At 45.5% G+C, this 13,889-nt stretch overlaps 1 protein-coding gene across 8 annotated transcripts in view; it reads left to right on the top strand.

The window, feature by feature from the left end:
- The window catches only part of Fbxl13 (F-box and leucine rich repeat protein 13), a 218,299-nt gene that overhangs the window by 159,567 nt on the left and 44,843 nt on the right, over positions 1-13,889 (top strand). For 6 of the 8 annotated variants that reach the window (XM_040735203.1, XM_040735202.1, XM_040735204.1 and 3 more), the window contains 5 exons: positions 4,319-4,417; positions 5,153-5,270; positions 5,364-5,526; positions 7,909-8,028; positions 8,875-9,001. In XM_040735203.1, the coding sequence (XP_040591137.1) occupies positions 4,319-4,417; positions 5,153-5,270; positions 5,364-5,526; positions 7,909-8,028; positions 8,875-9,001 (627 nt within the window). Of the gene's footprint in view, positions 1-4,318; positions 4,418-5,152; positions 5,271-5,363; positions 5,527-7,908; positions 8,029-8,874; positions 9,002-9,304; positions 10,880-11,140; positions 13,535-13,889 lie in introns of those variants that run through there. The other 2 variants (XM_040735208.1, XM_040735207.1) reach the window with 2 other exon arrangements.

Raw genomic sequence — 13,889 nt, 5'->3', positions numbered from 1 at the left:
TAAAAAAAAAGTTTCCATTCCCCTTACATGATTAAAAAAAGTCGTTCCAAGAACCCGAATACATTTACATCTAAGTAACTTGTTATAGATTAACTGAGTGTGAGCAAGCAGGGTATGTTTTCTCAGCCAGTTCTTTTATTGGCAGGCTGCATATTATAGTTACAAAGGAGGAATCAATCACTTTATTACTTATCTTGAAAGGTAAGTTTACAAGGAATCTTTAAAAAATCACAAACCTAAACTTTTATATATGAAAAAGAGTCAATAATTTTGTTGTTGTTGTTTAGGTTTCTCTGTAGCTTTGGAAGCTGTCCTGGAACTCACTCTGTAGACCTGGCTGGCCTCAAACTCACAGAGATCCACCTGTCTCTGCCTCCTGAGTGCTGGGGTTAAAGGTGTGCGCCACCATGGCCCAGCTATCCATAGTTTTTTTAATACCAGGAAGTTGAGGGCAGAAATGGGTACAGGAATTAATCATCATCTTTGATTGCTATCCTAGCAAGAAAGGCACGTCAGCTAATAGTAACTGAGGTGCTTTGTTTTTGTTGCCTAAAATTAATGATCTATCACTCAGCTGTGTGTCCTTGTGAACTTTAGATTGTTTTCTAAGGTTTTCACGTCAACGCTATTATCAAAACATCTTAATCTAACCTGAAATCATTTTAAAGGCTTTGATTCAACTATGATGCACTCCAAAACCTGTAAACATATCTCCCAGAATTAAGATTTAAAAAATGTAAGCTCTCTGGTATCCTGGAATTCAATTGTTTTTCTTAATCATTAACCTAAGCCACAGCCTATGTGGCTCCTCAATAGAAACTCAAGTGTCTAGCTGTGTGGTACTTCCTTGTTTTATTTTTATCCTCTGCAGCCTCTGCTTTATCAGCGGCAGGGGCAACATTTCATCCTACCTTTACCTGTGTCATTTTTTCCACTAAACTAACCTCTATCACAATCCCTACGATACTAAGAACCCTGAATCATCAAACTCCTATTTAAGCTGACATTATTTTTATATAACATCATTGCTTCAGTTATATAGTACAGTTTAGGAGGAAACCATCTTCATAATTATCCATGGGTAGAAGTGCCCAGTAGACTGGGATATTTCTAAGACTACATCAAGAGCAGCAGGGACCCTCCCACAGCCTTTCACACCGTGACAGACACCAGAGAAAAATGGCAGTGTTAGGTTGTAACCGTCTTTGTGAAGTTTATTCTTCAACATTCTTAAATACCCAGCCAAAAGGGGAAAAATGGCAAAAGACTTCTTTAGCAAGATTCTTCCTTAATTCTCCAAACATTTGGTAACCATGCCTTAGACTAAATCTCTCTTGTCTGGCCTTCAGGGTTAAGAATAACCACCACTCAGAGCTAGTCTCTTGTTATTTAGATAAGATTAAGACCAAACATCCTACAGTAGCCTGCCATAGACCTTTAGGTCTTAGGACTTTAACCTTGGAAGAGTACGGGCAGTTTTGATCTTGAGGTAAGATGAAGTGAAGCCATTTTTATGGCCCCCACAGCAGCAAACACACAATACACAGCAGCAGCAAGATACACTCTGGGACCCAGGCTCCCTGGGCCTCGCCTATCTGAGCATCACCTATCGGAGTGAAGTCAATTGCCCTCTGCTGTTCCTCTGACAAGGCCACCAGCACCTCAAGAGCCGATTGCTTCTCTGAGGTGACTACAGCGTGTTTGGGGAGAAACTCTAAGAACAAGCTGGAGTGACTGCTGTTCTACGAGATTGAGAGAATTAGTGCAAGACTCTGAATGTGATGAAGGGAACAATGGTACAGGCAGAGGAGTTGACTGCTGAGACTACCAGTAGCTGGCTGGTGTGCATGTGCATGTGCGTGTGTGTGCGTGCGTGTGCGTATGTGTGTGTGCGCGAGTGTGTGTGTGTGTGTGTGTGCGCGCCTGTGTGTGTGTGTGTGTGTGTGTGTGCCATGTGTGTACAGGTACCCACAGAGGTGAGACTAGGCCAGCAGATTCGCTGAACCTGGAGTTGCAAGTGGTTGTGAACAGTCAGACATGGGTGTCCCACTGAAGAGCATAAGTGCTTTTAACTGCTGAGCCATTTCTCAGGACCCGAGTCAACTGAGTTTTGATAGGAGTTCTAGGACCGTTTAATGAAGAAAAGAATGCTCCCTTCACCCCCTTGTGTTGCATGAACTGTGTCTACATACCAGAAATGTTGAACTGCTACTTCGTATCAATCCCCAAATTAACTCAGTGTGGGACAATGACCTGAATATAGGCACTAAAAAAAGAAAGCATAGAAAGACACTCAGGGAAAATCTTGACTTTGACTTGGAAATGAATTCTTAGACAGGATGCCAGCACCTGAATAATAAAGGGGAAAATGGGTAAATTGGACTTCATCAAAATAAAATCTTTTGTGCATGAAAAGGTGTTATTTTTAAATGTAAAGACAACTAACAGACTGAGAGAAAAAAACTCTATTGATGTATTAAGAGTCTAAGATCCAGGATATATTTAATTTTTTTGTAATTCAAAAACAACAAAAAAGACAGGCCATTTTAAAAGTTGGCAAGACATAAATATTTACTTCCTCAGAGAAGACAGACATGGCTTCTTAGCAAGGAAATGGTACCCAGTGCTGTGGATCACTGAGGATGTTCGAGCAAAACCATAAAGGTGTGTTCCTTCACGTTTACTCAGGTTTCTCTAAAATGTGCTTATTTTTATTTATGCATGAAAGTTTTGCCTCCATGTATGTCCTTGCAGTACCTGTAGGCTTGGGGTCTTTGGAGGCCAGAGCATGGCATTGGATTTCCAGGAATTGGGGTCACAGATGGTTATGAGCTGCCATGGGGTGCTCAGATTCCTGGACCCCTTGCCAGGGCAGCCAGTGATTTCAACCACTGACCCACCTCTCCACCCTGTTCTTGAAAACTTGAAAAGATAGGAAGTGAGTGTTGTCCCAGACAGAAAAACTGGAACCTTCCAAATAGAATTGTAGAAACTAGAGAGCAAGTGAGAATGTAAAATGTGTGTTACCATAAAAACAACAAACAAACAAACAAACAAATTTCATTTCCTTAAAAGTTAAACTCAAAATTAAAGTACCATCCAGCAGTGTCCTGTGCATACTCCAAAAACTGAAAACCGATGCCCAGGCAACAGACTCAAGTACAAACTGTGGGAAGGGTGGAAACAGGATAAATGTGTAAATATATGTAGCACATCTACAAGCCAGGACATTATGGGAAGGAACAGAGTCATAGAAAGCGATGGAGTACCTACGCCTGCCACAGGGTAGGTGTGACAGCATTCTTTGTTGCCAACTTGACGGCATCTGGAATTAGCTAAAACCCAAGAGGCTGGGCACACCTGTGAGGGATTTTTCTTTGTAAATCATTTGAAGTGGGAAGAGCCACTTCAAGCTACATCTGTAATCGGAGCCACAGCTTGTGCTGGACGCCTATGTGAAGGAAGCTTGCTTTTGTCTGCTCGTCCTTGATGACAAGCCCATCCCTTCACTGGCATTAGAGCCTACTTCTTCCAGATTCCAGCATGGATTGAAGACCATCAGAGACTCAGCCTTGTGGATTGAACAACTACTGGATTCTTGGACTTTCTGTTGGTAGACAGCCATTGCTGGATTAGCTGGACCACAGCTTGTACATTACTCTAAACAAAATGCTAAGGGAAATGGCTAGGCACGAAAGGCTTTGCAACTACAGCTGTATTTCATTAAATATTCCACACAAGTTTGTCCAAAGAGCCAGAAAACAGTGATGCCAGGGACTGAGGGGCAGAGTGTGTGGTGAGCAGGTACCTGGTTGTGCATCTGACTTATGGGTAAGGTGTTCTGGAACTAAATATAGGTGGTGACTATATAATAGTGAATAGTTATTTAAATGGTTGATGTTTATATCATGTGAATTTTACTTCATTAAGACATGACCTAATGACAAAAATTCGGAACTAGATTCTTCCCATCTTATGTCAGTCCTGTTCTATGATTTCAACTTTATTTTCTTTATTTGAAAATTACATTAATTTGTTTACTAACTTGTGTGTGTGTGTAAATATGCTTCTATGCATGGGCCACATGGAACTTGCAGGGGTCAGAATCTAACCTCCTGGAGTCAGTTCCATCTGCCAGCAGGTGAGTTCTGGGTGTTGGATCCAGGTTGTCCAGCTGGCCGCAAGCTCCCTCACTCTCTGAGCCATCTCACCGGCACATGGTTTTAGAGCAAACTTTCCAAGGCTACCTTTGGTGATCCCTTCATCGCATTTATGAGCGGCCCCACTGATGGATTTCCCCATGATTTTCTCCATTCAGATCTCAGTGCAAGGCTTCAGGAACATCGCAAGCAGCTGCACAGGAATCATGCACCTGACCATCAACGACATGCCAACCCTGACCGACAACTGTGTAAAAGTGGGTAGTGAGAGTGAGCCTTTCCCTTCACTAACATGAGTACACATACAATGGCCAGAGTGACTGAGAAATGTGAATTGTCTCTTTATTTGAGTTGATTAATATCTAGGAAGTCATTTAAATATCTTCACATACACACATGAATGCACCTGTAAAGACATTTGAGGGGCTGGAGAGATGACTCAGTGGTTATGAGCAGTGACTGTTCTTCCAGAGGACCTGGGTTCAATTCCCAGCACCCATCCACATGACTGCTCACAGCTGTCTCCAACTCCAGTTCCAAGGGGACCTTACACCCTCACACAAACACACATGCCGGTAAAACAGCAATGCCCATAAAAAGCACAAACAAACAAAACCCATTTGCATGCTTAAATTCTTTACAATGTTATAGCCAAAGCACAACTGTAATTCTCCCAACTCTGACCTAGATGCAGCTCTTCTTGACTTAAATCTGATGCCCCCATGTCAAATTGCCAGTTGACTTTAAACATTTCATTTCCTCATGTTTTCCCATGCTCTTGTAACATGATCTAATTTTATTTCTCTGCATTACTGAAACATGAGCATATTTATTTCATAAAATATGAAAACAGTCCTGTTTTGCTTCAAAATTAGGAAAATGTAATAATTAGCATGTCTGTTTCTGAAGATCTTGAGGGGAAAATGACAATATGCCCACATTGTTGGTTCTCTACAGTAGTCAGCCTGTCTCTGTTTCTTCCTCTCCCAAAGGTCTTGGTTGAGAAGTGTCCCCATATTTCCACGGTGGTTTTCATTGGCTCACCACACATCTCTGACTGTGCTTTCAAAGCTCTTTCTTCCTGTAACCTCAGAAAGATCCGATTTGAAGGTCTGTGATGCTAAAAACATGATTTAACCTTATTTTTAAATTTTATTCCCTGGACATTTAAATATAATATTTGTATTTTCTTCACTTCAACAGGAAACAAAAGGATTACTGATGCGTGCTTCAAATATATAGACAAGAATTACCCAGGTATCAGTCACATCTACATGGTGGACTGCAAGGCACTAACGGACAGCAGCCTCAAGTCACTTTCAGTTTTGAAGCAATTGACCGTGTTGAACTTGACCAATTGCATAAGGTAAGAAAGCATCCAGGGTGTGCCAACTCAGTGTTCAAGAAACATTGTCAAGGATGAGTCAGGCCTCTCCACGATGTTAATGGGGATCAGGAAAGGCAGCGGTCCAAGTCTTGCTGTGTAGATAAGCTCTCTATTGTGACTGATGGGTTAATTATACAGTCATTTTTGACTGTGCATGCATCTGATTTTAATCATATGCACACCCAATTATGCATAGGCCCAAGATAGTAAACAGAGGATTCCCCCACAAGTTCCCTTGAAAACACAATTTTGTACCATTGCACATGTTCCCAAACACAGTTGAGCAGGCTCAGCCTATGTTTCATTCTAGATATCTGGACATCTCTTTGAATGGAAGCTGTCTAGGTTTCATTGCTGCTAGGGGAAGGACAACTTGCACTGTTTCTCACAGAGAGAGAGAGGTGTACAAGTAGCCCAGTGTGGGTGGGACTTGAGGGGGCTCACTCAGCCGAGTCTCCGGCTACCGAACTGTCCGGCTTCGGCTTCTTTGTGAACTGTCACTCCTGTCTCCTTGCCCACAGTGCTGCTCTTCTGCAACCTTTTATAAATCTTTCCCAGAGAACACTTCTCAGTCCTACAACTTGGGTTCTATATTTTATTTTCTTGTTAATGAAAACATTACTCACTGATTGATTACTCCAGGCTGGTGTTTGCCAGTAGGTAAGTTGTTAATGCACTCACTGATTACTCCAGTCTGCTTGTGTCTGGACCCTGCCCGTCATCCCATCTCTCTTCCCACCCCACCAGCCTCTGGCTTGCCTTCCTAACTGCTGGAACAGCAGCCCAGGTAGGTGGCTGGGTGAGATGCATCATGGGAATCACTAAAGTAACCTATTCTCTGGAATACTTTATGATAGTTTTTAATGTCCACTTTGTCACAACCTAGAATCACCTGAAAGGACTTTCAACCTGTCTGTCGGGTTGGCCTGTGAGCATGTCTGTGTGTGTGTGGAGGGGGGGGGTGCTTGTTAACTGGCATGGGGAGACCCATGCTGAATGTGGGCGGTGCCATGCCCTGGTTTCCAGGTCCTGTGATGACTAATCTTGGTTGTTAATTTAACACAACCTGAAAGAGGGTCCCTGAACTGAGCAATTGCTTCTATCAGGGTGACCTGTGGGCATGAGTATGTGTCGATTGCTTTTAGATGTAGGAGGACCTAGCCCACTGTGGGAGATGGTGACTCTGAGTGGGTGGGCCTAGGCTGTCTAGAGCCTCGTAGCGAGCATCTCTGAGGTCGGTGCTTACTCCCTGCCTTTGGTTCCTGCCTGAACTCTTGTCCTCGCTTCCTCTGATGGTAGACTCGAAACTGTAAGGTGTAGTAAACCCTTCCTCCCCAGGCTGGTTTTGGTCAGTGTTTTATCATAGCAACCGAAAGGAAATCAGGACGGGCCTTGAGTAGTATGAGCGGGGAAAGCTAGCTGAGAGGGTGTCTGGGCACCATCAGCTCTCTCTGCTCTTGACTGCAGATGTGAAGTGACTAGTTGCTTTGAGGTGGACTCTCTCAATGACTGACTTTATCCTCAAACTGTAAGTCAAGTACACCCTCCATCTCAGAGGCTGCTTGGCTCAGGGTGTTTTATTACAGCAACAGAGACATTTGCCTTCTGCCTTTTCGGCTCTGCTCTTGGCGACTCTGACCAAAAGGTGGGCATAACCGGAAAGTGCTGCCAGCATGGATGGCTCTCAGTGCTCTTCCCGCCTGCACACCCTCCTGTAGACTGGCTGTGTGTGAACACTCTTCTTTAGCTGGAGCTGATACAATCCCGTGTCCTGTCTCATTGGCGGAAAAGCTTTCTGGAGGTGGAACTGGTCTTCAGATGGAATTAGAAGTAAAGCCCTATTGGAAGACTGAGGGCAATGAGTCCAGTCCTCCGGATGTTAATGCAGGAGTGACACCATGGGAGATGCTGTGGCCCCTGCAGGTGCTTCTAACGACGGTGGGCTGAGCTCACGGTCTTCTTCAAGGTGACCTTGAGTGCAGCGCAGTCCATCCAGGGTCTTGAGTCTTGCTTCTCCCTGTTCTAAAATTGGGCCTTAGCCTTTTGCTGTTCCTATCAGGGATTTCTTAGCCTTAGTACATTTTAACCTGGAAGAAAGAGATCATCCATGTTATTAATAATTATGCCACCTAATAAAACAAATAGACACAATAACATTTTATGAATCTCTCTCCTATTACTATCATATATCCATTTTCTGTTATATGAAGAGCTATGCAATCATTTTTACAATTTTGAAAAAATGTCGTTATGTAGATATTTCTTACTTTGGAATGTATTTGGTGTAGAAACTGATTTACCACCAGCCTGTGTATTTGTATATGATAACATATGTGACACTCCTCTCTCTCTTTCCCACAGGATTAGTGATATTGGCCTGAGGCAATTTCTTGATGGTCCTGCGAGTGTGAGGATAAGAGAGCTCAATTTGACTAACTGCTCCCTCCTGGGCGACGTCTCCGTTGTGAGACTATCAGAGCGGTAGGACAAGTGGTGCCTTGCATTAGAACATTAGCTGTGATAGGAGTGATCAGGGATAGACCTATAAGCCAAGAGCCCAAGTCCTTAACTGCACATTAGGCACACCCAGAAGCTAGAATAGTCCTTAGGTGTTGAGTCCCTAGACTGAACTAACCCAACTCCATCTGTGCTGCTTCTTCTTATTGTTACCTCGGTGTAATTCTGAACAGAGACATGGACATGTAGATAGTGGGACTTCTCTGCTCAAGGGTACTGTCCCTAGTATACACCTTGTTCCAGGTTTCCTGAGGACTGTTCTAGCAGATTGATTTAACCCTGACCCTCCTCGCTTGGCAGCGGCCTTCTGTTAACTAAGGGATGTGCCCAGCTCCTGCTACAGATCGCTGAGAGAGAGTCCTGGAGCTCGGCCTTATGTCTGGTGGCTACTCTTGAGGGTGTTGCCATGCTGGTGTCTTATATGACTGTGATAAACACTTTTCCTGCATTGTTATAGAACATAGTGGGAAACAAAAATCAAAGAAAGTTTCATGTTAAAATCCACCTTCCTTCCCTCCAACTTTATAATGCCAGAATATTAGCCAGACGGGGCTCACACCAAAAACCCCAGCACTTCAGAGCTGAGGCAAGAGGACTGCCATGAGGTCAAGGCCAGCCTCGAACTGTATAATGAGTTCCAGGCAGTTTAAGACTCTGTATCAATAAAACAAAGCAGCCAAACTGTTTTCTACATTTGGGTTGAGAAAAGGCAAATCCTGTTTTCCACTCCGTCTGTTCTCCCCAGAGTTCTTGATGGAGAAATTGTTGATGTGTTTGAGAGCTGAGGTTAATCATGGCATTTTCTTTCAGCTGCCCTAATTTACACTATTTGAGTTTACGAAATTGTGAACATTTAACTGACCTGGCAATTGAATATATTGCAAGCATGCTATCCTTGATATCAATAGATCTTTCTGGAACATCCATCTCAAATGAGGTAAGTAAAAAATATATATTAATAATTAATATTAATTAACTTAATTAATATTAATTAAACAGTCTTTTTTGTAATATTGTTTTATGGTTTACAAGAAAATGAAGAGAATAATATTTTTCTTTCTTAAGTGTTTAGATTACAAATGGGAAATTTAGGAATGTTGTCCCTAGAATAGTAATTAATGATGTTACTGGTAAACTGTCATGTTTCTTTGTTTAAAAAAATTAGCAGAACACAGTATTTTGAGAAGAGGCATGACAAACCAAAGTGATACATGACAGTGTGAAATTTGTTTCATCATAGATGTTTGGTCTGTGTAGCAATAATACACTTTAGGCGGCAGCGTCTATTTTTCCTGTGAGACTGAAGCTGAAGTCTAAGAAGAGCCCTGGCAAGACTTGGGTGTCTCAAAAGCAGTAAATGCTGCTCTGCAAAGACCAAGCCTATCCCCGCACAGGCTCATCTCCTCCCCATGGAGGGTGCTGATGGTGGGGCTTCTGAAGGACTTTACTGCTAGATGTAAACAAGAGCTCCTTTCAAAATTTGGTGCCCAGGGAGGGAAAGAGCTAGGGGAGGGAGGACTCCGCGCCCAGCTGCTGGCTAAATCCCTAGTTAAAGACCTAAGTCAGATAGATGCCACCTGTCTGAGGTCTCTCCTGAGAAGGCCTGGCCACCACACACATCTCCAGCCCCAGGCATCATCAGCGTGGTCTGCTTCCCCCTGCCCCACAGACAGCCTTCCCCAGCCGAAGGATGTGCCTGTCCGTGCTCCCGGGTCTTTTCTGTCTTTTATGAGTGCATCTAGATCCACCCTTCATTCTGCGGGGGTGCTCGCCTCCCCCTTCTTCGGTGTGAAGAGTTACATGTAGCCAGCTCTTTGTGGTTCAGTTCTTGTGTGGTCTTCTCAGCAGTGACTTCAGGGCATACAGGAACCCATGTCTTGAGGCCATCTCCTGCTGAGTTTCAAGTCTGGGTAGACCACCAATGTCTGCTTCATCCTGGCTCCAAGGCCACGTCTCAGGGCTGCTTTGGATCCTGCCAGAGTGGGGTGACCATGTGAGGCTGTCTCAGGGTCCCTGTCCCGGAAACCGTCACAGACATTCTGCTTCCCCACATGCATTCACCCAGACCCATGCTTGCCTTCCTGCAGGGCAAGAGTTGAGCTTGGCACTTGGGAGCGGTTAGCAGGTCCGTGAAGGAGACTCGGTTTCCTCCACCCGCTTGGCATCGCCATCACCTGTGTTTACTTCCTGTGTGTGCTCATTCTTTCCCAGCATCCCTGCTACGGTCCCAACTCCCGGGATTACCTTGACCTCTGAGCTCCAACACCATTTCTTCCCGTTGTCCCAGCATAGGACAGTAGGTGTCTGACTACGACATCTACCCACTTAGCTTCTCCGTTTCTGCGTCATCCTTGCGTCCTGTTAACATGAATTTTCCTTCAGTCTTTAAGTTTTATTCTCCGGTTTGATTTTCTGAGTATGGATGCTTTGTCTGCATATATGTCTGTGCACCACGTGGATGCCTAGTGCCCAGGGAAGCCAGAAGAGGGCACTGGATCCCCAGGGCTGTTTGTGAACTGCCATGTGGAAACTGACCCTGGGCCCTCTCTGAAACAGCGTCGTCTCTCCAGCCCCATTCCCTTAGTTTTTGAATACTTAGTGCTTGGTTGTCTCCTTCTGATATTAGCAGATAAAATAATGAACACAGAAAACTCTGGTGTCTCTTTACTTTTATCAGCTCTACAAGGAAAGGGGAAATGGGTGGGTTCCCTAACCTGTCTGGAGCTCTGTCTTCCTTGGCAGGGGATGCCGTCTGAGATGGTCCCCAAGTGCTGAGTGCTTTACTCCCTTCTGTCCCTCCCTTCCCCCTTCCATCCCTCCTCCCCCTCCCTCCTCCCCTCCCCCTCCCCTCCCACCTCCCCCTCCCATCCCCTCCCTCCTCCCCTCCCCCCTCCCCTCCCTCCTCCCCCTCCCCCTCCCCTCCCTCCTCCCCTCCTCCCCTCCCTTTTCTTCCTCTCCTTTCTTCTCTTCTTAGTTCTTCTAAGTTTTCTTCTTGGCATGCAATAATTCTATAATCTAGGGATGGGAAAAAAGATTCCATGATTTTTAACAAATGTTATACCCTAAATCTTTTTAGAATCCAGTCTTTTAAACCTTAAAAGCCCAGGACCATCCCACACGCCATGTTCTTCTGTATGAAGTCTCCCCTTGGCACCTGAGTAGAGTGACCAGCTGTTGTCCTCAGGGTCACGGGGTAACACGGAGAAGAGGACGGGGCACGGATCCAGCATCTCTGTCTGCTGCAGTGCTTACCCCACGCTCGCCCACGTGCCAGGAAAGGTCTGCTAAGTGGAGCACAGTACAGTGACTGAGTGGGTTTTTAGCATTTAGGGGGAACTCAGTTTCCAGAGAGCAAGTGAAAAACTTAGGGATGTGGTCTCAAGTTCTGTTCTCTGTATTTTTATTATCCCCTGAAGAAAGCCTGTCATTTGAGAGCTATAGAGACCCATGTGCCAAACTAAAGATAGCACTAAATGCTTGAAAATCTCCTGAAGGTTTTTTCCTTCCTTTGTGTCAGACTCTCATCTAAGAGGCTAGTGATTGACACGGACAGTGGTACAGCAGCTGTGGGAGCTAACCTCAGGCAATCTCAAGTGAGTCACGGCACCACCCTCTGTCAGAGCAGCTGAACTCTGTCCTGAACTGCAGGTCTGATGAAGCGCAAATCTGACTGCAGACTAAACACTCAGAATTTAAATTCTGGAATATTACAGATAGTCATCAGAGAGGAAATTAACCAGTTGTGCCTTTGGGCAAAGTTCGTTTTCTAGTAATATGTCCATTTTAAATTCTTCTCAGTAAGTTTTCAGGTAGAATCGCACCATTGCTCAGTTTACATGTATTTGTTCTGACTTTTGTGTCTGGTGCTGGGCAGCCCTGGCCCTTCCTCCTGGCCCTTACATTGTGTGGGGCCGTGCTGTAAGGCTCACAGGGCATGGACAGCCAGGGTAGAGCAGCCTCCTTGGGCCTTAGTTTCTAAGCAGAGGAGAGGGGTGTGAGTGCTCAGAGAGGCCAGCTCCAGGCCATCGAGGGTCAGCTTGTGGTGGCATCAGGACAGCTGCACATGTGACTACGGCTTGATTTGAGGAGAATATTGAGGGGCGCTGTGTATGGAGCAGGCAGGGACCAGGTATCTCTAGACATCTTTAATCATCTATATTTGTAAACATCTAACAAAATTATGTCCTTGATTCAACTTGGACTACTTGGATATAGCTTTACTCCATGTATATAACAAGGTTTTCTGCTAGTTAAAAGAGCTGCAATTTACTAAAGACCCATAATTAGGGCAGTTAAGAGCTCCAGCAACCTTAGTCACTAGCATATCTGTTGTTTAGAGGAAAAATGAGTCAGGACAGTGTCCAGACGACTCCTTAGACAGTGGTTTATGAAGACTCTTTCATTTGCACAAATTGAAAACTTTTCTGATGAGTCCTGGACAGTGAGTGGTTTTCTGGTAGGAAATCTGCTGGAGTCCCCACACTGGCTGAGAGATCCCCAGGACCCAGAATTGGTTCCTTCCACTGCTGTTTCCTAGAAGCCCCTTGACACATGGAGCGAAGGACAAACGGCTGACAACGTGGTTCCTAGCAGCTCTGCAGCTTCTGTTGAAAGGGGAGATGTGGAATATTTGATGCAGGGTAGCAGACAGGCACAATGACGTCCTAATTTGGCCTGCCCAGCACTGTGAGCTTGTTCAAGGCCCTCCATGCAGCTTAGTCTTGCTGGAATGCACGGCGGGCGGGCGACAGGGATGTTGAAGGCAAGTTAGTGCTGAGCTGAGAAGTGCAGACTTGAACCAGTGACAGTGTTCACTTGGCGCAGCCACAGTTCCCCGTGCTAAGTGACACCTTGGGAAGCTGGAAGGTGCAGTCTTAATTACTGTTCCATTGCTGTGAAGAGACACCAAGACCAGGGTACTCTTGTAAAATGTTTAATTAGGGCTGGCTTACAGTTCAGGGTTTAGTCCAATGTCGTCATGGTGGGATGACCACACATGGTGCTGGAGCAGGAGCTGAGAGCAGGGTCTGCACACGTGCGCCTGGATGCAGGATCTGCTCACATGTGCCTGGATGCGGGGTCTGCACACGTGCGCCTGGATGCGGGATCTGCTCACATGTGCCTGGATGCGGGGGTCTGCACACGTGCGCCTGGATGCGGGATCTGCTCACGTGCGCCTGGATGCGGGATCTGCACACGTGCGCCTGGATGCGGGATCTGCTCACATGCGCCTGGGTGCGGGATCTGCTCACATGCACCTGGGTACTCCTCCTTCCATTCTGCATGTTCCTGTGTATGCAATTAGGGGATCTGGACAGAGCTAGATTGCCTGCTAATATAGTGGGATAATTTTTCTTTAGTAAGCATTTGCCATACTGTCCATAATGATCAGGAAATCACTTTTCTATGTAGATCATTTCTAGACAATATCAAACGGGTTTTTATGTGTCTTCCCTTCCCTCCCTCCCTCCCTTCTTCCCCTTCCTTCCCTCCCTTTCCTCCTTCCTCTCTCCCTCCTCCCTGTCCCCCTCCCTCCCCTCCTCCCTCCTCCCTCCTCCCTCTCCCCCTCCCCCTCCCTCCCTCCCTTCTCTTTCTTCCTCCCTTCTGTTTTTCAGTGCCAGGGAGTAAACTGAGGGCCTGATTCGAGCCAAGCAAGCTCTGACTCCATCAAATTACACCCAACCCCCCTTTTACCTTTTATTGTGAGACAGGGTCTCACTAAACTTTCCGGGCTGGCCTTGAGCTCACCTGTAGCCACACAGGCCTTGACATTTGAGGCTCACGCTTCAAGCTCCTGAAGAGCTGTGTTACAGGCCCACACCACG

This window comes from Mesocricetus auratus, unplaced genomic scaffold, assembly GCF_017639785.1.
Source record: "Mesocricetus auratus isolate SY011 unplaced genomic scaffold, BCM_Maur_2.0 Super-Scaffold_100043, whole genome shotgun sequence".
Lineage (NCBI taxonomy): Eukaryota > Metazoa > Chordata > Mammalia > Rodentia > Cricetidae > Mesocricetus > Mesocricetus auratus.
This window is presented reverse-complemented; position numbering and strand designations above follow the sequence as displayed.